Here is a 23931-nt window from a genome sequence, read left to right as displayed (position 1 = left end):
ATATCCTCAAATAGCAGACATATATTCAAATGATGACATTTTTAGTGTTGACCTTGCTGAACTGTTAACATTCCTAACTCACGCGCACTGTTGATTACGTCATGAACTTGATGATAAACGCCATGATTATTAGAGTTGGAGGTAGACGCTACGGATGAATTGTTTTACTAGTCTTATGCTTCAATTTAGTATCCTTTAAGCCCCCCCCCATTTTTACAGAATTTTATTAGCGCTAGATGGGAGGAATACGGTATAGTTAGATTACTTCTACTTTTCTAACAACCATTTGCCCCCAAAAAATACTTTTCCATATGTGATATATAACAAGTATACAGTGATAAATAACAAAAACTGTCTGCTGACAGAATGCTCCACTTTTATCAGTTTTTGATAATGTAGTGGAATTTATAAGTACATGTGTGTTTGGGTTACCTGCTCATCTAAAATGAGTCCGCTGTGACATACATTTGACAAATACTGCAGCTTTTTAGATCCAATGTTTACATTAATCAATATAAAGCATTTAATGACAAACTATAATACATGCCAATACATGCCAAAATCTATGAAAAGGCCCCTTTAAAGTTAATTGACAATAATAAGGCAATCATACTTTCCTAGCTAAATATGCAAATAAAACAAATCTCTCCGCACCATGATTCATTACACTTTCTTTACCAATTATGGCATTGGAAAACCTTAACAGTGATCTTTGTATGGAAAAAGAATTTAACCATAGTTCAGGACGGATTTTAGCGCCACGATTTTTTTGAGTAAGTTTTTTTAGTCATGTGATTGTTTGGGTCGTATTTGAAAACATAATGTCCCGTGTAAAGGTAATGTGCAACTGTTGACACGTTACAGTAACAGTATTTCATTAATAACATCATTGCATTTACTTCTTTTGGAACATTTTTACATTTGAAGTTCAAATTTGTTTATAAAGATTATAAAATAATTTACAGGATATTATCATTCAAATGAACTTTTTTTTAAAAACTCTTTCGCGCTGTTTAAAGCTAACTGTTCTTATTTACATTGTTACAACATAATCAGTGGATATCACTTAAAATATCGTTACAATGACGTACCTTTTCAAGAAAGTTTGACAACCTTTCATGTCTATTTCAGAGCCGCCGCTTTAACTATGAGTTTGGTAGTATATGTGGAGACTACTTTATGCAACCCGTGACATAAAAATACGTCATCGTCTATCATTTAGAGCATATATTCATGATATTTGAAATTAAGCTCGATGTAATAACGTTAATTGCATCACTGAACAATCAACACTATTTTAAATAACTAAACTGTTATTGTGATATATAAGCATACAGCATCTAATACTTCGTATATATTGACGATACTATTTTAATTACTATAACATTATACTAATTATAATAATAATAATTATTATAATAATAATAATAATAATTATTATTATTATTAAATGATTTAATTTAACATCCATCCGCTCAAGCAAAACTTACAAAAAAGCGAATTTGCAAACAAAGAGAAATTTGTGTGATCAGATGGGTTCAGTCAACTCGTGTATAGTCTGTAATATTCATTTGTTATCATGTGGCAATAAGTTACTGACAAATCATAAAACCACCTGACACTACGCTCATTAATGCCTTATGTTTAATTCTGAATATCAAGTTCTCATTATTATAACCAGATATTACAGGATGATTTATTAAAGGTTTAAAACATTTATCCATGTAAATTATAAAAATCGAATAAGTGTACTATGAAATCCACAACATGTACAATAATTCCATTTACCACAAGGAACATTTCAGTTGCCGGATGTGTATTGGCATATAGGTGTAGAGGTGTATTAATAATTTATAGCCCGATAACAAAGTAGGTGGCCTACATACTTCAATGAAGATGTTTACTGATTTGTATTTAAAACACTTGTTACAATGGAATGACCTTAAATATCGATACGTATAAGACAACGCTTGCTTTATGACACTTTGTACGGGTAAAGCGAGGCAGCCGGGATTCTTCGTCTGGTGTTTCGTCTGATTCTGATGACGATCGTGAAGCCTACGCCAAACCTAAACATGTAGAAGAGCAGACACGTGATATATTATCACGTCCATATTATAGACCTGAGGAAGCCGTTGAACAACAGGTACGATGCTGTCATTAATAGTGGCTGTTATGATATTGATAAGAATTTTCAAGAATTGAATGTAAAACTGTTCTATCTATCAAGCCTTTTCATTAGAGATAAAATTGCTTCATGCTGATCACGCAGTAAAACAGTGTTACAAAGACGCGTCCATGTTTCCAATGTTCTTCACACAAGTCTTGTGGTATGCTCAAATCAGCCAATGGAATAAATGAAATGTATTCATTCCTGTCTAGCCGCGGGAAATTTTATTTGAATTTGATTGGACACTTACACAGGTCAGGTAAGGTCAAAAGTGACGTTAAACAGCTAAGCCAAAAAATGATAAAAATTTAAGTTTGTATCGAACAATGATATTTTATACACGGTGAGAAAATGTGCAGGACACCTACAAAGCGCGACCCCTCAAAGTCAGGGCTGGAAGCATTTCGTCTGAGCTAAGCGATCCGCACAAAACCGCTTCGACAAGGACATTTGATTGGGTGTAGCAGACTGCATTAAAATGTCCACTCCATAATTAAAAAAAACATGAATATAGTTTTTATACAAGACATAACGACTGCAAATATGTTGGTTCAACCGAGAGACATAACATTCTGATGAAATATGCTTTTTTTGCATTATCTGTTAATGCTATTTGTTTTAGTCGTTTTCTCTTATTAAGTGGCCTGGAATTCAAATTTGCATACATTTTGAGATCAGAAATTACGTATTTTGATCCTCTTAATAAAGTTATTGCACATATTGCATGGTAGGCATTGATGGAATTATTCACACTATAGTGGGCATTATGCTATTTATTGTATGTTAAAATATGCATGTTCTTAATGATAAGTTATTGTGTTTTCTAGATCCAGTATAACACATTTCCGATACGGAATGGCCGGCGTTATCGCGGGGTAAGATTGCAGAATCGATTTGGAGCTGAAATAAGTATATACACTGGATAATCCTCTACACCCATTTGGGAGTTTGTTTTATAGTTTGTGCAGTGCCAATGTTTCAATTTGATGAGGTTTTATTATCTCTTCATATTTTTTTAATCTCTGAAAAAGAGCTCAAGAGAAATTAAGAACGTTATGAGCAATGTGTGGTATGACGGTAAATGTCGATATTTACGTAAACTTAAATAGATGTTTTTATATCAATCCTCTTCAAAAGCATCGTCACACCAGTACTGTCAGTACTTTGATTGGTAAATCTAAATTCAAGTTCACCTACTTAACGCGAAAGCGTTTATATAACGATTCTCTTACTGACCCCGAACTGACCTTGGTGCCTTGCGGGATGTAAAGCAACGCATTTAAGTGAGATAACAATTGACATGACGCCTTATCTATGATCGTCCCGTCCACTTTATCACGTGGCTCAGCGGGTAGCAAACCTAGACAAGCTAACACCAAAATGGCTTCATTGCGTATATACTGCATGTAGATTAACGCGATATTCCGGATTATATTTATGGACTTTTTGCCACCATAAAATTATGATACTTGTATAAGGGGTTGTGTCATTTAGTTATTCTGCAAATGCAAAAAATATACGTTTATAGAGAACATCAGCTTATTAAAACGGGTTTTTCGGTACATGAATAACGCTCTCAAACGCTTGCGCGCTGACCGAAATCGAACCTGTTATTACGTGTGATGTTGGTATTAGCAATAAATTAACAATTCTTCAACGGCATTTACCCATCTTAGTTACGAAACATTTCCACTCGTGTATTTGACACGAAATAGCGCTTTAAACTGGGATTTCGTTGAAGTTTTACACGCTTTCTGACACCGAGTATACCAAAATCTCACATGTTATTACGTATAAAAGTGATATTAATAATATTAAACATTGCTTATGGGACATTAATCAATCACTATAATTGAAAGTGCAAGACAGCACAATAAGTTTGGTCATTGTCATATATAAAGAAGCGCTGTATGAAGGGGAATTCAGTAAAGCTACCTGTTTCAGACGCTGGCGCAGGTACCGACTTCTCCCAAGTTCGGCATTTATTGGTTATAGCAGTAATAATAAATCTTATTATGTGGCATTGATCGATTCTATTAAAATAGAAACATATAATTGTTTCACTTGTTTCTGACACACACAAAACTCGATTTATAACGCGGATTTCGTTAAGTTACGCAAAGTTGGTACCAATCTTCTCTATTATTCTACAAGCACACGTGATATAATTCATACTGAATAATGCGTAGTTATTTCTAACATAACATTTCCAGTTTTTTTTTTAAATAAATAAATGCTCCATAAGGGTGATCTCGGTAATTCTAGACATTGAAGCTTTTACTTGCTCTTGTCAAGACCGCATTTCCGCGTTTGAAATGGTATATATTTAATTAATCTAACTTATGGATACCGAATGTTAGAGTTACATAAAACCTATTCACACCGTTTTTGCCTTATTTCATTTCCGCTTGTTTTTAGAACAAATCAAACGAAACTCGTTGAAAAAAATGAGAACTAAGCATTCGATCTCAAAGGTGGATTAAAAGCGTTCATTGGTGACATCACATGTCTGCACATGTGTAGATACCGTTATTAATATAAGATACCACGTGTCACCTTCTAATAACATGTATAATGGCAATAAAGTGCATTACTATCAGAGTAATAAAACACAGCACAAATCAGTGTGCAGAATCAACGGGGGTTTTCAGGGGGTTACACACGGGCTTGACAGAATGTTACCACACCGTTCAGATTTTTTCGTGCAGTTTGTGTCTATATCTTAAGGTATAAGAATACCTCCTTGAATACGTCTGATATCGTTGACACGTTCCGCGAAGCATAATCGTGTAGAACAAATCGAATTTAGAACTGAACACAGGCTTATTAAATAAAGTTAGTCTGATGTATTTCATATTGCCATAAGCAGGATAAAAACCTGTCTTTTATGCGCTAGTTAAAATTCTTAAGAACAATTGTTTAAAGAAAGTTATTTGAAATAAAGCACCACTAACCGTCGTGTTTAAAGCACTTATGGTTGAAAGGGTAAACCCCACAAAGTCACGTGATCCTGAATCCTGATTAGACTTTGTTAAAAACTTTCTACAACAATTTCTTATTTGAACTCAAAATTTATCAACATGATTTAAACATATTTTTGTGTAACATCGCACTGAGAGCCTTCACAAAGGTGTTTGAAAATGCATGTACCTCTGGTCAAAACTAGCCACTCACGGAGGCAAATGGTTACTTGAGACATATGGACTAAAACAAAATTAAAACAACATATTCTTTGAAACAACAAGGCTCATGGTTTTGATATTTGTTTTTTAACAGATCATGTCAACTTTACCATCGTAACTTTTCACTCAACGACACTGAAAACTATTCCAACTGCACTTGTTAAATATGTTCTACGCAAGATGTCATTGTATTTGACACTGTTTAATTCAACGTGTGTTTACAGCGTCTCTCTAGAAAGAAGAAAAACTTATTGAAACTTATTGAAGAAGAAACCAAATTGAAGATTGAATATGACATAATGAATGATCAGCTTCAGAAGTTAGCCACTGTAACTGATCCACTGAATGAAACGGTAAATATTATTTTTAAAGCGAGATTATAAGATTTTGTCAAATATTTATTAATTTATATAAAACTTATTAAACACATATTTCAATATAAATTAAAAAAACAAGTTAAGAAGAACATGTGTCGAAAAATGCGAAATAAGCCAGATTATTTCTGAAAGCGAAAATGTCTGTACAGTCGAATTCGCCAGCATGTAAATCATGCATGTACGATGTGAATCTAAATTTAGTTTAACGGTTCATTTTAAATTCATGCAACGATATTTATTCATACGACACACGAACACTAACTAAAAAGACGAATGCTTCGGTTATTGTAGGAAAATATTTACGAAATATCTTGGCCACAATCGGATCGGGGCACTAATGTGTCTTTGCTGCATTTTATGAAGTTCGTCTTCAATGTATAATTTGTCTTGCTTATTTTGTGTTATTGTTACATATTTTATCAATATATTACAATTTAACACATATAAAAAAATCGTATACTCTCGCGTTAAGCATAATCTGTGGTAGTCTATATCTTTGAGATTATACTGTTTTAAGTAAATATATAGTTGGCTTTAAACGTTTTGGACAAACACAGGATTATTAATTACACAACAAAGCTCAAAACGAAAATATGCTCCAATTAAATACATATCAAAGTCCATAGCATCCCAAATAAACACAGAACACTATCACGGATTTCACTGTGCCAATGATATTTATATCCGAAAGATAAAATGTTCTGAAGGTCGGACATGAAAACACCCGAGTACCAACCCACGTCTCTTCATTAACAATATAAAAACATTTTAAAAAATGTATTTTTTGCGACGATAAATAATTTCTCAAACTCGTGCATCGTTTTGATTCAGAAATCGATTTAAGCACATATGTTTTTTACAATTTGATAACGAACAGTTTCACACTCAACTATTGACATCAATACTGTTTGTGTGTGCCCCTTTATATTTAGAAGATTGTCAGCGCCAAAGCGTTTGTACTCAGGTAATTATGTGCACTAGTATGTTTAAGAACACGTAAAAATTGTTGTTCCCTATCACGATTGCGTTTTGACGGGAAAAAATCGAAATTGTCCGTTAAACATATTAAGTGCGACGCTTTGAAGCCCCGTTATTACTCAAAATCAACGAAAGTTTTGTACCATATTTCGTACAATAAAGTTAAACAATTAAAAATGAGTGTTCGTTATGGCAATTGCCGAAATTTCAACGCCAGATGTTGTGTGGTAAAATAGATGTTTGTAGATACAAAATGCTCGTTTTTATTATTGGCTTTTATTTTTATTTCCATTTTAATTTCCCGCGACGATATCTATTCATGGTATCATGCTAGTGTTCGTGTGTCGTATGAATAGATATATTTGCGGGATATTAAAATGGGACTTATTGTGTCACAAATAAATAAAAACGAGCATTTTGTATCTACAAAAATCTATGTAATCATACCACATCTAGCGTTGAAATTGTGGCTATTGCTTTAAGGAACACTGATTGTTTATTTGTTTATTTTACGAAATACTTAAACAAATTTTCGTTGCTTTTGAGCGTTATAGAGGCTTTAAACAAGCCGTTGCTCTAGCAGAGGAATTGACATGACGCCGCCTGTCAATCAAGGTTTTATCTAAGAACTGATCTACCAATCAGCGACCGATTAATCGGGCGCGTTAGTTAGCAACGAACTGTCCGCCATTTTCTAGACAAGCTATGTATAGGTTCACTTTAACTTTAGCGAGTTTCTTTTGTTTTCCTCGTAATAAAAAGTAGATTAAAATGGTTAAACGGTGTCGATGGGAACTATGTAACTCGGACAATCGATATCCTAAAAGATTAGTTGGTGACATTTAATTTATATCGTTTCCAAAGCCGAAAAGAGATCTTGAGAAGTGTAAGAGATGCATAAATGCATGCGGTCGTCTTCACGAACAACCGAACGTAAACACTGTCAAATACAATTATAATATATTTTTATCGGATATACTAGCAGATTTAAATAGTTTATGTTATCGATCTGATTATCACATAATATTTCACGTTTTTAAAAAATAGTTTTATCAGTTACTAGGTCATTAATATACAGAAGCGAGATTCATCTGCATTACTTAAAAAGAAATACACCCAGCATGAAGCCTAATTTGTGCTGTGTTTTATTACTCTGATAGTAATGCACTTTATTGCCATTATACATGTTATTAGAAGGTGACACGTGATATCTTATATTAATAACGGTATCTACACATGTGCAGACATGTGATGTCACCAATGAACGCTTTTAATCCACCTTTGAGATCGAATGCCTAGTTCTCATTTTTTTCAACGAGTTTCGTTTGATTTGTTCTAAAAACAAGCGGAAATGAAATAAGGCAAAAACGGTGTGAATAGGTTTTATGTAACTCTAACATTCGGTATCCATAAGTTAGATTAATTAAATATATACCATTTCAAACGCGGAAATGCGGTCTTGACAAGAGCAAGTGGAAGCTTCAATGTCTTGAATTACCGAGATCACCCTTATGGAGCATTTATTTATTTAAAAAAACAAACCGGAAATGTTATGTTAGAAATAACTACGCATTATTCAGTATGAATTATATCACGTGTGCTTGTACAATAATAGAGAAGATTGGTACCAACTTTGCGTAACTTAACGAAATCCCCGTTATAAATCGAGTTTTGTGTGTGTCAGAAACAAGTGAAACAATTATATGTTTCTATTTTAATAGAATCGATAAATGCCACATAATAAGATTTATTATTACTGCTATAACCAATAAATGCCGAACTTGAGAGAAGTCGGTACCTGCGCCAGCGTCTGATACAGGTAGCTTTACTGAATTCCCCTTCATACAGCGCTTCTTTATATATGACAATGACCAAACTTATTGTGCTGTCTTGCACTTTCAATTATAGTGATTGATTAATGTCCCATAAGCAATGTTAAATATTATTAATATCACTTTTATACGTAATAACATGTGAGATTTCGGTAAACTCGGTTTCAGAAAGCGTGTAAAACTTAAACGAAATCCCAGTTTAAAGCGCTATTTCGTGTCAAATACACGAGTGGAAATGTTTCGTAAATAAGATGGGTAAATGCCGTTGAAGAATTGTTAATTTATTGCTAATACCAACATCACACGTAATAACAGGTTCGATTTCGGTCAGCGCGCAAGCGTTTGAGGGCGTTATTCATGTACCAAAAAACCCGTTTAAATTAGCTGATGTTCTCTATAAACGTATATTTTTTGCATTCGCAGAATAACTAAATGACACAACCCCTTATACAAATATCATAATTTTATGCTGTCAAAAAGTCCATAAAAATAATCCGGAATATCGCGTTAATCTACATGCAGTATATACGCAATGAAGCCATTTTGGTGTTAGCTTGTCTAGGTTTGCTACCCGCTGAGCCACGTGATAAAGTGGACGGGACGATCATAGATAAGGCGTCATGTCAATTGTTATCTCACTTAAATGCGTTGTTTTACATCCCGCAAGGCACCAAGGTCAGTTCGGGGTCAGTAAGAGAATCGTTATATAAACGCTTTCGCGTTAAGTAGGTGAACTTGAATTTAGATTTACCAATCAAAGTACTGACAGTACTGGTGTGACGATGCTTTTGAAGAGGATTGATATAAAAGCATCTATTTAAGTTTATCTACATCACCACAAGTGTGTATGTGGGTAGGAAAATTTTGGGTAGGAAAAAAAATGGGTACACAAATTTTGGGTATACAAATTTTGCGAAAAAAATTGGGTACGAAAAAATATTTGGTTACGACAAAAATTTGGGTAGGAAAAAAAATTTGGGTACGAATTTTTTTTGGATACGAGCAAAAATTTGGGTACGAAACAAAAATTGGGTACGAAAAATGTAGGGTACGAAACAAAAATTGGGGGTACGGAGAAATAGTACCCGTGGGGAACTTGATCCATTCAGCGAAACTGGGAGGCGGGTTACATTCTCGATCAAATATAACTTAAATATCTTTTAAAAGATATTGGACGTGTATTTTCTGTACCACTTATCTTAAAAAACGTTCTGTTACAGTAAAACGTTTGTGGGTTATAACATTACATTTCAGCATATACAATCAAAACTTGACATGCTCTTTAATTACACCATGCTCTGTAATTTCACATGTATATTATACCAAACTTTATATTTCGTTGTTTCCTTTCCTAAGTTAATGATGCTATGTGTACGGACGTGATTTCACATGCCCATGTGCATGAACATATCATTTTTATCTTTTGATTATTGTTTTTTCTCTAATTCAATAAGCTTATGCATGTTTGCTCGTTAAGTACGGCAATACTTTCATGATGATTCCCGAAAGTAGGTATGATCACATAGTCGTAAGAGCACTTGAATACGTGAATTCGCCCATGAACACATGGTAAGGTTAACTAAATCTCCGCGATTTGACCTAATATGTGTTTAAAACAGCAAACAATATCCAACAAACGAATGAATTATCAAACATAGTATGTGCACTGATGTGGCTGTGTAATTTCTGTTTGAAAAGTTTATTAAATATGCAAAATGAGAAAGCACGCATAAGAGCGAGTTTCACAGATACTATACGGCTATTATGCTGTTTACATACCATAGTCGCTACAACGTTTACAAATGGCAGGTTCGAAATAATTGTTTTTCTTTACACTCATGATCGCGTTGAAAGTTAACTATACACGTTTTAATTCGCAATTTATTTACTGAATCACGACAAATGTCAAAAACAATACAGAACATGCATAGTTGTTTCATTGATCTATAAACATATAATGGATTGAATATAGCTGATTTTAAAATCACGTTATCAAACTATTATTAAATCTTTTACCCAGAACATGCTGTCCTATTTATAGCTGAGCTTTCTATACCTTTATCAATGATAATCAGCGAGGTATGCCGATTAAAAAAATCGAGCTATCTCAATCGGACTGGCTCGGTCTTTTACATAGGTCGCCACTGTGAAGATTTTTTTCATGGTATGATAAATTAGACGAGCTGCTTCGCAGCATCGTCAAAAATATATGAAAGATATTCGGCAATTTTAATAATCAATAATAGATTTGTATATGTGTTTTCAACAAAAATCCATTAACAGTTTTATTATTGAATAATGTAATAAGAATAATTCCACCATATTGACCAATTCATGAAAGTGATATTATGCGCATTTTTCACTGTTGAATTGAGCTGAAAAAATTAACAGGTCAACAGAGTTAGTTAAAATGTGGTAACTGACCAATTAGCTGCAACTTATCTTTTTACCAATTGTTTATAAAAATATATTTATTAAATACGATATTTTACACGACTGTACAGTCCTCTAAGCCGAGCGGAACTGTCTTTATATTAGGATCGGAGTCAGTGTTCGTATGAATAGATATGAATGAATCTGCAATAAAACTAAATTTATATTCACATCGTACATGCATGATCAGTTGTCAAACGAAAGTACGTTTGATATTCAAATGCATTATTTTTCTCTTTCCGGGTTATTGTTTTAGTATGTTGATACAGTATTAACAAATTTAAGCGTATATCAAGTGAAAACACCAAAAAAATAAACAACGGTTGCGATAGACACCTATAAACATAGCATATACTGTTAGATGCGTCTAATGTCACTTAAACACTTCATGGTTGAAATGATATGTTAGTGCTGTTTAAAATTCATCAAAAATATATTGATATTACATTTATTAACACTTATTTATAGAACCAATCGAGACACTTTTATGAAGGAATGTCCCGCGGAGACCTCTACGAAGGAATGTCCAGCGGACACGTTAACTTTGACGAAGGAATTTCCAGAGGAATGTTGATGCATACAAATATCAGGAGTGGTGAGTTGATAATATTACTAACGGATTAAATCGAAAGGTGGCAGAACCGTAGTCCGCACTTTAAGTTATTCCGATTTGTTTTACTTTATCTATTTACTGGTTAAACGACAATTAATATTTATGTCCCCAAGTCTATATTAGGGGACATATTGATTTTGCCCTGTCTGTTTGTTGGTTTGCTTGTGTGTTTGTGTCAAACTTTAACATTTGCAATAACTTTTGAAATATTGAAGATAGCAACTTGATATTTGGCATGCATGTGTATCTCATGGAGCTGCACATTTTGATTGGTGAGAGGTCAAGGTCATCCTTCAAAGTCAAAGGTCAAATATATGGGGGACATAGTGTTTCACAAACACATCTTGTTTGTTATGTTTTATAAAGTACTCGCTTTGTTTTAACATCAATATTATTACTTTTTCAGTACATAATTCGGACGATTCGGACGAACATTATTTAAAAGTCTCTATAACGCTAAAAATCAACGAAAATTTAGTAAAGTATTGCGTAAAATAAAGTTTACACCTAAAAATTCAGTGTTCCTTATAGCATTAGCTAAATTTTCAACGCTAGATGTGGTATGATAACATAGATTTGTGTAGATACAAAATGCTCGTTTTTATTTATTTTTGGCCACAATAAATTCAATGTTAATTTCCTGCGAATATATCTATTCATACGACACACGAACACTAAAATGGTACCATATTAAAACCATAATGAAAACGAGCATTTTGTATCCACAAACATCTATTTTACCACACCACATATGGCATTGAAATTTCGGAATTGCCATCAGGAACAATGATTTTTAATTGTTTAGCTTTTTTTACGTTACATTAACACTCAAAATCAACGAAAATTGAAGTAACATTACTACTCAAAATCAACGAAAATTTTGTACAATATTTCGTAAAATAAAGCTAAACAATTAAATAATAACAGCGCCTAATAATACTAAGCGGTCTTAAATGTTTTCCAGCCACCAGTTATAACCGAGCTGACGCTTTTGAATCGGACAATGATCCTACTTTAAAGAAGATTTCAAACGAATTTCCAAGAGTTGCAGAGGCGTTTTCCAAGAAAGACAGGTTGGATAATGTTGTTGTTTTTCCAATCACAATTGCGTAGGCGAGTTTCCAACAAGTAATCAGCTTTCACTATTATATTCCTCTAAACATTTCAGACATTTGATGTTAATAAATAACTTAATAAATTTGTAATTTGTGTCTCCATTCGGTTTTAACGTTTATTAGTGAACAACGAAATACACAGATGACCGTCTATATGCAGCATTATTACAGCAATTGAATTGTGCAATATATCATGTATTCAATATGTTAAAAAATAAAAATCATTCCGTGATTTGTCTCAGTGCGCTAATTAGTTATTTCTTGTGGAATTAACCTAATATTGTGTTTATTATGATCCATACTTGTTTTTAAATTTCTTTGTATCGATGTCGGCCTTAATCGCATGGATTATTCGTGTGTATATTCGGCATTCGGCAAATATCGGTTTATTTTTGTTGTACTCAAATATTGTCGTTTATTATTTTCAATTTTATAGGTACACTAAGTGTTGTGTTGATCGCTTGTTGTTTACAAAGTGGAAAAAATATATTGGCATATGAAATATGAAAAAGAGCCAAACGTTTTAGTAAATAATCTTTTATTCCTTAACATTAAACTATATACCGGTCTCATAACAGTAGTAATTTCTTTTTGAACATGCATTATCACATGACATTTATTGTTAGCGGAAGGATGTCTTTATCGGGAAAACATATTTACTTTTTTTATTTTATCAATATACGTCTATAGGATCAGCTTCAAGCAATAAAACGAGTAAGAAAGAAATAAATATATGCCATATATTTCGTTGTTTCCTGTGCGAACATTATTTTTCCATTATGCAAAACATAGATCTATAGAGTATTGATTATAATAATCATTTTTCTCATAAACAACATATATTTACACATTTGTGATTTGGGCATACTATTTCAACAATTAATACATCATAAAAGATTATTATTTAACTGCTTTGTCTTATTTTCATGTAAAATTCAAAACGCAATGTATTCACTGCGGACAAAAGTACATCGTACGCAGAAAAATGGCGGAAAAAAACTCTCGCTAAATGAAGAAAATCAAGGTATTCTCATATTTTATAATATCTAAATTAATGATAACTATGCGCAAAGTAACCGCTCAGTCTCCTTATGTACTCTGGTAATTGTCATTTTTCTTAGTTTTTTGTAGTTTTCGCAAACATTCAGACACAATAAACAATGACAATTGTACATCGTCTGAACATCGATATGTAGAGGGAACATTACCGGAATCGATTTGCTGTTGGCATACATGGTAAAGTCTTCTTGGACCTTGTGTAGTACAATCTGATCTCAGTTCTGAAATTTAAATATAAAAGCATACAGTTGACAATATAACAGCAAATAAATTTTTAACACATTGAACAAACACACATTCACAGATGGGCATGAAGGATTTCATTGCCTATTGATTTTTGTAACAAAATTAAAAGAAAACTAGCGTTATAAATAAAGTAATTGGCTGATCACAGATGTTATTACAATTTTATTATTATAAATATCGCATTAAAAGTAAAAACAGAAGCAGTTCAGATGATGTACTCAAAACCGTTCAGACGATGTACTCAAACATAAAACGTTCAGACGATGTCGTATTTTCCAAATCCCTCGCCACAGATCTAAAAAAGCTTAAACAACCTGGAAAACCTTGTACGAAGTATTCTAAGCATGTTAGAAAGCAAAAACTGTTGTATATACTTGTTTGTTTGTCATCTTGAATAGCAAACGCGTCAAAATAAAGTATGTTCAGACAATGTACAATTTTCATTGTTTATTGTATCTGAATGTTTGAGAAAACTACAGAAATCTAAGAAAAACGACAATTACCAGAGTAACATAAGGAGACTAAGCGGGTACTTTGCGCATAGTTATCATTAATTTATATATTATAAAATATGAGAATACCTTGATTTTCGTCATTAAGCGAGAGCTTTTTCCGCCATTTGTGCGTACGATGTACTTTTGTGATCACGTGATTCCCCGCAGTGGTATTGACAACCACTGTAAAACAATTGTAAGAAAAATAAATTTCTTATATTTCACATCTTTATTGTATTGTATACATGCATTTGCTTATTGCACGAGTCAACACCTCGGTCAACCCTTTAAACATATATAAATATACTACGTGTAAGAAATAAGTCAACGGTTTAAACTGCACGTTTATGATTTATTCTCAGGCTTTATTTCTAATACATTTTTAAAATAATGTTCATTATTATTAAAATGCATGCATATTTGTAAAAACATAATTTAAAATAAACAACGATTTTCGTCTTTATGTGTAACTGTGCGGCTCCTGGTCATCCGACATTCATACAAGTCCCTCCATTTTACAAGCAAATTGATAAAACTGACGTTTAGAATTGCTAGAATTTCAAATTTTTTATTCAAGAGCATAGAGCTGTTAATAACTTATTAATTGGATGAATACCTTAATATAAATACCCTCAATATAAATCCCAGCCCGGTTAAATACGCGGACTTGCACTTGCCTTTTACATATTACCGACGACATCAAGTTCCATATAGAAAACGGTCACATAGTTGAAATAATCCTACTTGATTTTCTGAAAGAATTCGACACGGTTTACGAATCCATTCGTTCAATTACATTAACAGCCATAAGTCTGATTAATTTCTACTTTAGGCGGTTTCGTATTATTCTTTGTAATAATTCCGATTTGTAACTACCAGTTAAGGCGACACCAAATAAACCTATTATAGATTTTAATTGAACTTAAAACCTAGCTCGCATTCAGATTAACAATAGTTTTTGAAATTGAAGTGGTTTACAGAGTAAAACAAGTAACTCACTGGTTTGTTTTATAACTTATGGTTAAGGCAGGTGCTTCCTTGGATGATACAGTATACTTTATGTTCAAAATGTTTAAGGATCACTCCTTAAACTCTATGAATTTTTTTGTTATACCTACATCCTGATATATGTAACTTGTTAAATAAGTCATACGTGTTTGTGTTGCATTTCCGCACGTATCATCGTTGGCTAGACGAATGGACAAACATGGTAGAAGCTATCTTCAAAGTTGCAGTTTTAAATTATTTAATTTGCCCGCAACGAATCCTGTGCACGATGTTGAGATAATTATACATCCGCACCCTCCACACACGAATTAGTCGGTCGGTTTGATTTTCAGGCTGCACATTTGTACTTTTGTTGCAAACTAGTCTATCATTTTTCTGCATATCAACATAAAACTCTATGTGTCTGTTTTTATGTTATACTTAGTAAGTGAGCAGAACGTTATTTTCGTGATATTCTGCGCAGAGTGTGGTGCCAATGACCGTAGACGAATCCGGGTTTCTTCCATAATTGCTATTGCAAAATCTGTAAACTAGTCTTTCTATTTGTGTAGAAGAGCAAAACGCTCGTATCGTGCATTTAGCGACATTCTTAAAGCGAGATTATACGATTTTGTCAAATATTTGATCATTTATATAAGATGTGTAAAAACTTATTAAACATATGTTTAAATATAAATTAAAATAAAAGTTAAGAAGAACATGTGTCGAAAAATGTGAAATAATCCAGATATTGAATTCTGAAATCGAAAAAGGCTTTACAATCGAATTCGCCAGCATGTATATCATGCATGTACGATATGAATCTAAATTTAGTTTAACGGTTAATTAAAAATTCCTGCAACGATATCTATTCAGACGACACACGAACACTAACTCTAATCCTTATAAAAAGACGAATGCTCCAGTTATTGTAGGAAAATATGTACGAAATATCTTTGTCACAATCGGCTCGGGGCGCTAATTAGACTCTGCTGTATTTTATGAAATTCTTTATCAATGTATAATTTGTCTTGCTAATTTTGTGTTATTGTAACATATTTAATCAATATATTACAAGTTAACAAATGTAAAAAATCGTATAATCTCGCTTTAAACTTAGGCAAATTTTGGTTATTTATATCAATTAGTACAAACAGTTTTCTATGCATCCAAATGAAAATGTATAGGAGTGTTCTAACATGTCGAAGTGTTAGCCCTTTTTTTTAATGCCATACGGTTAGTTGAAAAAGTTGTGTGCACTTATTTATAAAATAAACGTGTACCTGATTGAAGGGTTTACATGTAATCTTTAAGTTATTTCTATAAGGTTGCATAATCCCTTTATTTTTATTTTATCATAATGATGTAAAATGTTATAACATCATGCACTATTATAACATGGAAACCAAAATGGACGTAAGGATTTACGTTCAATTATTTTCTGTGTGTGGTATCCTTAACGTATAATGTTATATATGCTAGCTATGTTTGATACATTTTGTTTGGAAGTAAAGTTCTAGCTATCTTTCCATGTTTTCAGCAAATCGGAATATAACAAAATTGAACAAATTGTAGAGAGGGCTACCGGAGGTAGGTATTGAGACCCATTTGTAACAAATAGTTTCCGAATCTAAAGAAAGAATATGCAACACAAAATCATACTATTTTTACAAATGTGTCATGGGACTGTATGGCATTGTGAGTACCGGTGGAAAGCGCTCAAGAAATACAAAAATACTATTAATAATGACACTTGAACAAACCTACACATTATATTGGAATGACGCGTGTCCTTACACAAATGTTGTGACATAAATATAGTAAAACACATAAATCACATTGCTGTGCGTTGCTTAAGCATACATAATACTCTCTAAGTGTAAGCATACGCAAATGACAGTTGCATTATATTCTCAAGTCTAAATTCGCATATGAGTACCATGCCGTATTTCGATGTCTACAAATAGTGTATGTTTTTCAGAGGAGAACCTTGGACACAGACCATCAGGCCACAACAAATTGATGATTTGTTCTACGGATTTTAGCCCAAAAAAATGGAGCGAGCGAGCGAAATAAAAATAAATTATTTTTTATTCTATTTTTAAAAAAATCACAGGCGAGCGAAGAGCGAAAAATAAAAAATAGATATATTGTCTCTGTAAATTGATATTTGTTGCCAAATAAATGCATGATATCTTCAAAATACAAACACAAGGTCATTTAGTAGTACTAACTATGTTTAACTCTAGTCCAATGTTTGTAAAAGTATGATAAACAAAATATTCTCCAATAGTTATTCTGCTTATTCACAACAGGTAGTGACTACTTAATGTTAACATGGTACACTGTACTTTTCACTAGCAAAGTTATATAAGAAGCTCAGTCTTCTGTCAATGAAAGTTAAATAACATGACAATAAATAATATGCTAAACATCAAGAATAAGAAATATCTTGAATCTGTATTAGTTCTAAATATCATAGGTTATAGTAGTATACATTATACTCAAATGCATTACTTTGGTTAGTTTAGCAATGTTAAAATTAGAAATGAAAAGTTTAAGTTTTGTAAAGTAAAAAAAACAACATAACTTCCTAATGAAAGAACAATAAGAAATGGATAGTTAAAAGTTTTTTATTTTAATATAAAACACATGCCTTTTAATCAAAACTACTTATAGATGTGATTAGTAGGAGCCCTTTATTTTAACATAGCACAGTGACATATATTTGTCTAATTTGAGTGCCAAACAAGATATGTGTTTGTCAGAAACACAATGCCCCCTACTGCGCCGCTTTGAAAATATATATATTTTTTTACATGAACTTGACCTTTCACCACTCAAAATGTGCAGCTCCATGAGATACACATGCATGCCAAATATCAAGTTGTTATCTTCAATATTGCAAAAAGTATGGCCAATGTTGAAGTTTTCGGACGGACAGACAGACGGACAGTTCAACTGCTATATGCCACCCTACCGGGGGCATAAAAGACTAGTATCAGTTCTAGTATATTTATTAAATGACTAGTACTATAAAATATATTTATAACAATATTAGTAGAACAATATTGAGCGTGACTATTTAAAAAACACATCCATTTACAATAAAACATACTTTTCCAAAAAAAGTGCAATCACAAATGACTAGTATCGCCCATTTCTTCAAAAAAGGCATTATAATATGTATCAGAGCCATTAGTTGCTCGTAAATCAATCAATAAAAGAGAGTCATCTGCTCCTATGATCTTCGACACCCTTTCATTAATTTCTTTTTCACTGGAAGAATTGGCACTTTCTTCATGCCCTGTTAGGCTAAAATACATGTGTCTAATGACTGACTTTGGGCATTTCACATAACTTATAAACTTGTCAATAAATTCTTGTCTCATAGCCCTGCATTAGAACGTCGGAAGATCTTCTGAAATTTGAGAGATAACTTTCATGTTGCGGGATGTTTTGTCTTCTGTTTGACTTACTGGAACACTCCAAATGAAATTTAATGTTCCTATGCTTCCTCCATAAGCAACCCTATACAACATAATCGGTTTGGACAAACGAAGGTTTTTGATGAATTTGCGACGTTCAATACGATTATCAGGACAAAACTTGTCAAGGTACGCATAGGTATAATCTGATGTTTTCACTACTGTCTCGTTTAAATGACTATATTCTTCTTTAACATTGGACGGTGTTACAGGATCTATGCAAACCGAGTTCGAGTCACCGCAGTTAGCTGTTTCTCTTTTATGACTTATGTTTTGGTGTTTTTGGTTATCATTTTCAAGTCTGTCTTTGTATTGTTTTAGAGATTCTGCTAATTACCCATGATTTTGGCTAACACTGTGTTTCGTTTATCACTCAATGATGGCAAACTAAGGGCGGAGTATAGATCACCAACCAATTCTCCAAGTCTGGCTGCCTTTACAATAGGTGGTCTGTGCCTAAGAAATGTGTAGTTGTTGTAATTTTGAAAATTGTTTAATTCAGTTGGAACATGACAACCGGCATCTTTCAGTCTTGCATGGCAGTGATCTACGTACCACAAGGCATTGCTGAGAGATTTAAGGGCTTGTTTTCCACTGTCCTCGACAATATCAGATGGCCATCCACACCCAGTACTTTGGGCCCAATCAATCAAGTCGCAGTACAGTTGTTGTGGACCAGAAAGTTTCTTTACGTTTGAGCTTGTGTTTACTTCATATTTTTGGGGCATAATGTATACCTTGGACTTGTTCATTAAAACTGTGAATGCATTGGAGTTTGAACTTGTTGATGGAAGTCGTGCAGAATTAATTGTATATTCGACCATTTTTTGTCAAGTTCTACTGCGACATTAAGTTGCATGTTGATGTTCGAAATTTTTATTCTATCGCTACTACCAACTTTACTGCAGATATTTACAGAATTCACGCATTCGGGCGACATTTCGAGGCCTGATGATGATGCGGCTGCGATGAATAAATCGCTAAAATCATCCGTAATCCGGTGACACATTGCCACAGGAGAAAAAATTGAATAACCATTGGTGTCTTTCGCCGACACGACTATGCAGACGAGCGCCGCCATTATTTTACCATAAACCAATCGCAAAGCGTTATAAAAGTCGTAAAATACGAAGGCTAAATTAAACTAAATCTGTAAACAAAACATGCGGAGCAAAATTGTTGCTGCGGGCGCGAAATAAAAATAAAAATATTTTTATTTAGTTTTAAGATTTTTAGGTGCGGCAAATCCGACGAACATTTAATCAATTTGTTGTGGCCTCAGATGATATAGAAATGATAGCCCAGGAATGTGAAATAAGCTTTTTTCCAATTTTCAATGAAAGCTTGTCGACAACGACAGGCATAATGAGGATTTCTAAACAGGACCTGAAAGACTATGAAGATTTACTGGATTTATCATTTACCCAAAATGAACTCATACTATTCAGAACAAGGACTTTGAATTTGCCATTCGATTTTGTTCGTAATACAAAATTATATACCACCACGTCAATGTATGATGTAGCACAAGAACTAAAGCAGACAGTTTGATTGTTGTAGATAGTTCACAAAAGAACATTGTTGTTGAAGCTTTGAAAACAACTGGCGCCCGCAACGTTGGTGTCCTATTACTCGGCGAAATGGACGAAACTCCAGTTCTTCCATACGTTTATTTTAGCTGCACGCAGTCCAATTCGATCATTAATGATGCTGACCGCTTGTTGGAACGTTGTGCCTTTGGTGTACTAAAACAAGTTTATTTGGAAATGAAGTTGAACTTTTCAAGCTCTATCAGTGCATTGAAGACAGGTAAACATTCCGTATGGGGTTGTATGCACACTTTGTTATTTATAATCTAGATTCACAACACCTTTTTAAACATAGTTTTATTTCCCTAGTTTAAGAGGTTGCATTTGCATTTGTCAGTCAGTTACTGATGATCGGCATGGTTGGATTATCGTGTAGCATTTACACGACTTTCAGCTGAGTTAAACACATGTTTAAATATGTAACATATTTATCATAAATATGGTTATTCTGGTGAATATTTTATGAATTAAGTATTTAATAGTTAATTTCTTTTGTAGTGTACTCGTCTTTTGGATTGTTTAGTAACATAGGAATTTATGAGAGCCGTAAGAGTAATATTGGTATCCTAAGGCACAAATGAATCGGGTTTTGACATAATGCAGACGTTGTGAAAATATATTTTATTTCAGAAAAAGAGAAACAGTGCCTTCAAAATATTTATGATATGATTAGCGCATCGTTTAAGCGGAGCGGGGTCCCAATAGAAGAATTGCCTAGCATTCCAGATGAAATATTTGACTATTCAACGAATTTCGACACGGTATTGACCAAGATTGCTTGCAAACAGTATTTATTTAATTAATATTTGGTCAAAGTTTTGTATTATACAAACCATCAAGAAGGCGTAGAAACGTTTGGCCTTTACAATATTTTTTTTGTATAACATAGCCTTTTTTGGTGTTGATAATATTGTCTTCGTAATGCCCAAACATAAAATAGTCTGTAAATGCGTTGCGATATGAACGGCCGCTACTGTAAAAGTTTTATTTTCATTTAGTAACTTTATTCTTAATATAAATGGGAAAAAATAGCGCCATTTTACCTCACATTGGTGTTATACATTCCTTAAGATGTATACTATATTCATATGATACTATATTTATTCAAGGCTATAGAAGAAACGCCAAGATCCCTAAAGTTATTGGATGCAAGAAATGTCGCGGAATGATTCAGATTTTCATCCACTCATCTGCTGATTCGTCTGACGAAGATCATATAAGAAGCATGCTTGCGAAAAATGAGATCGACAAGATTCATTTTAGTCGAAGAATAACGAAACAACTTTGTTATTCTGGCGATTCATTATTTGGAGGTCAAGGAACTCTTGGAGGGTTTGTTTTAAAACACAAATCAACATTCGTCTCAGTGAGAGATCAAGCACTGGTACCCGTCGCAGTACAGGCTGCCTCAATCGACACTTTAGTAGCTCTTGTTTCGAGACATGTAGTCCAGACAAATCAAACTCTACTTGTTGACGGTATGCAGCAGCCCATCGGCCATATTGCTCAGATTAGGTCTGATGAAGAAATAGACATTTGGCCAGTAGATGTTGACGATGCTTGTAGAGCAATGTGCGACACCGCGTTCAGGACAGAACATTGTGTGCGGATGAGGGTTACCCAATTACGAAAAAAAGAAAATATACAGGAGTTAAGAGGAGCACCAGTGCACATTTGGGGCTCACAATCAAAACCTGGCCTAGGCACTCTTTATGGTCTTGACTTAAGAGATCGTAATGGTCTGAATGTCATTGTTCGAGACCGCACTCACGAGGCACCTTTCGCACAAGAGGGAGACAGCGGTGCTATGGTTTGCTACTATGATGCACGCAATGGTGGGATGCTATACGCAATTGCAATGGTTGGGAAAATAATGCGTGAAAGCGACGGTTCCGAGCAAGAATACATAGCTCAGATTGTGGATGATGCTCTTCAAAAACTTGCCATATGGAATGAATGCGAGTACGAGTTCGTTGGATAGATAAGAGGGTACCGATACAACCAATGCCGGAATATGTCAAACACATTTTTGACCGTTGCAAGGTGAACCACTTGTGAAATCAAAGCTCGAAATAACAATTTAAATGCAATGTTGATAAGGATGGTTCAAGCAAGTACTAATGTTTGATAGTATCTTGTTCTGAAACAGCATAAGTAATATTTATAAATATGTACCAGGAATTTTGTTATTTTTAAGTGTCTTTTGAATAATTAAATTAAGATGAAATTCTTTTCAATGGCATTAAAATTTGAATTTCAATTCTAAGCGTGTATAGATGTGTATTAGTGTATTGCTTTGTTTTAAACAATGATTCAATTTGATGATTTTTCTTTTTGCTAATCTCACACTAACGGTATTCAAAATAGTGTACCTGTCATATATGCATATTTTGAGTTCATGCTGTATGTGTGTATGTTGATAAAGTTGACATGAAAGCAGTGTTTAACGTCCGCATCTCAACGGATTGGCATTATTGATAAAACTAACCCAAACTGTTTTTTACTTTCTTTGTTGTTTAAAGTTATACCTTGATTCGTTCGTGAACAATAACATTCAAATGTGTGCAACTGCGAACTTTTAAAATTACAATATCAAATTATAATTATTTTTGTCTTCATACAGTGTCAGCTTTATTATGACTATGTTTTATCAGATGTAATGTTTGTTATATGTGCGTAAACTTACCACATTAGTTGATAACAATGTATGAAATTGTACATGTAGGTGGTCATTTCCTTTTAATTGAGTGGATAATTAACTGTTAAACCTCTCGCATTTAATATTGGTTTTCATTATTGACTTTATTAGTTGTTTTGCATATATTCCCCTAAGAACTAAATCGACAAAATAGTTATAATCACGAGCCACATTTTACGTTGCAAACATACAAAACACCAACATCTGACCAATTGTATTTTTCGAAACTAACTTCCAAAAAATAATTTAACCAATGGTTAAGTTATATATAGGAACGAGATTATTTTTTAAACTCAATGCATAGTGTATAAATTGTTTTGTTTGATTTTATTTTGAAAATATCACATATATATCCGAAATACACATATTTTCTATGCTCGTTTTTACACACGTATTAATTGTTTTTTTTTCCGTGTATTTTTGCTTTATTTATCTACATGTATATTTCCTGTATCGTGCGTTATATCATAGTTATCAATTAGTAATCATTTATATTCTATTTTATGTTGTTCTTATGTCTATGGGCACGTTTTTGATAATATAGTTCTAAAGGATCTGTAGAACTGTAGAATGTCAACACGCATCAACAGTGTGCAATATTCAAAATGAAGCTGACAATGCATGGCATATTAACAAATCGATCTAGCTTAACAAATGAGTATTTTTTTTA

General features: G+C 33.2%; 1 protein-coding gene across 1 annotated transcript in view; it reads left to right on the top strand.

Moving 5' to 3' along the window:
• The first annotated feature begins 1137 nt into the window (after window positions 1–1137).
• LOC127857395 (uncharacterized) overlaps window positions 1138–23931 on the top strand; it is a 166923-nt gene continuing 144129 nt past the window's right edge. Inside the window, exons 1-6 of the mRNA XM_052393791.1 lie at window positions 1138–1156; window positions 1989–2146; window positions 2998–3045; window positions 5577–5705; window positions 11441–11567; window positions 12550–12658. Coding sequence (XP_052249751.1) covers window positions 5652–5705; window positions 11441–11567; window positions 12550–12658 — 290 coding nt within the window. The 5' untranslated portion in view covers window positions 1138–1156; window positions 1989–2146; window positions 2998–3045; window positions 5577–5651. The remainder of the gene's footprint in view (window positions 1157–1988; window positions 2147–2997; window positions 3046–5576; window positions 5706–11440; window positions 11568–12549; window positions 12659–23931) is intronic.

Source organism: Dreissena polymorpha, chromosome 14 (genome assembly GCF_020536995.1).
Source record: "Dreissena polymorpha isolate Duluth1 chromosome 14, UMN_Dpol_1.0, whole genome shotgun sequence".
NCBI lineage: Eukaryota > Metazoa > Mollusca > Bivalvia > Myida > Dreissenidae > Dreissena > Dreissena polymorpha.
Note: the sequence above shows the minus strand (reverse complement) of the source record. Positions and strands in the feature narration are given on the sequence as shown.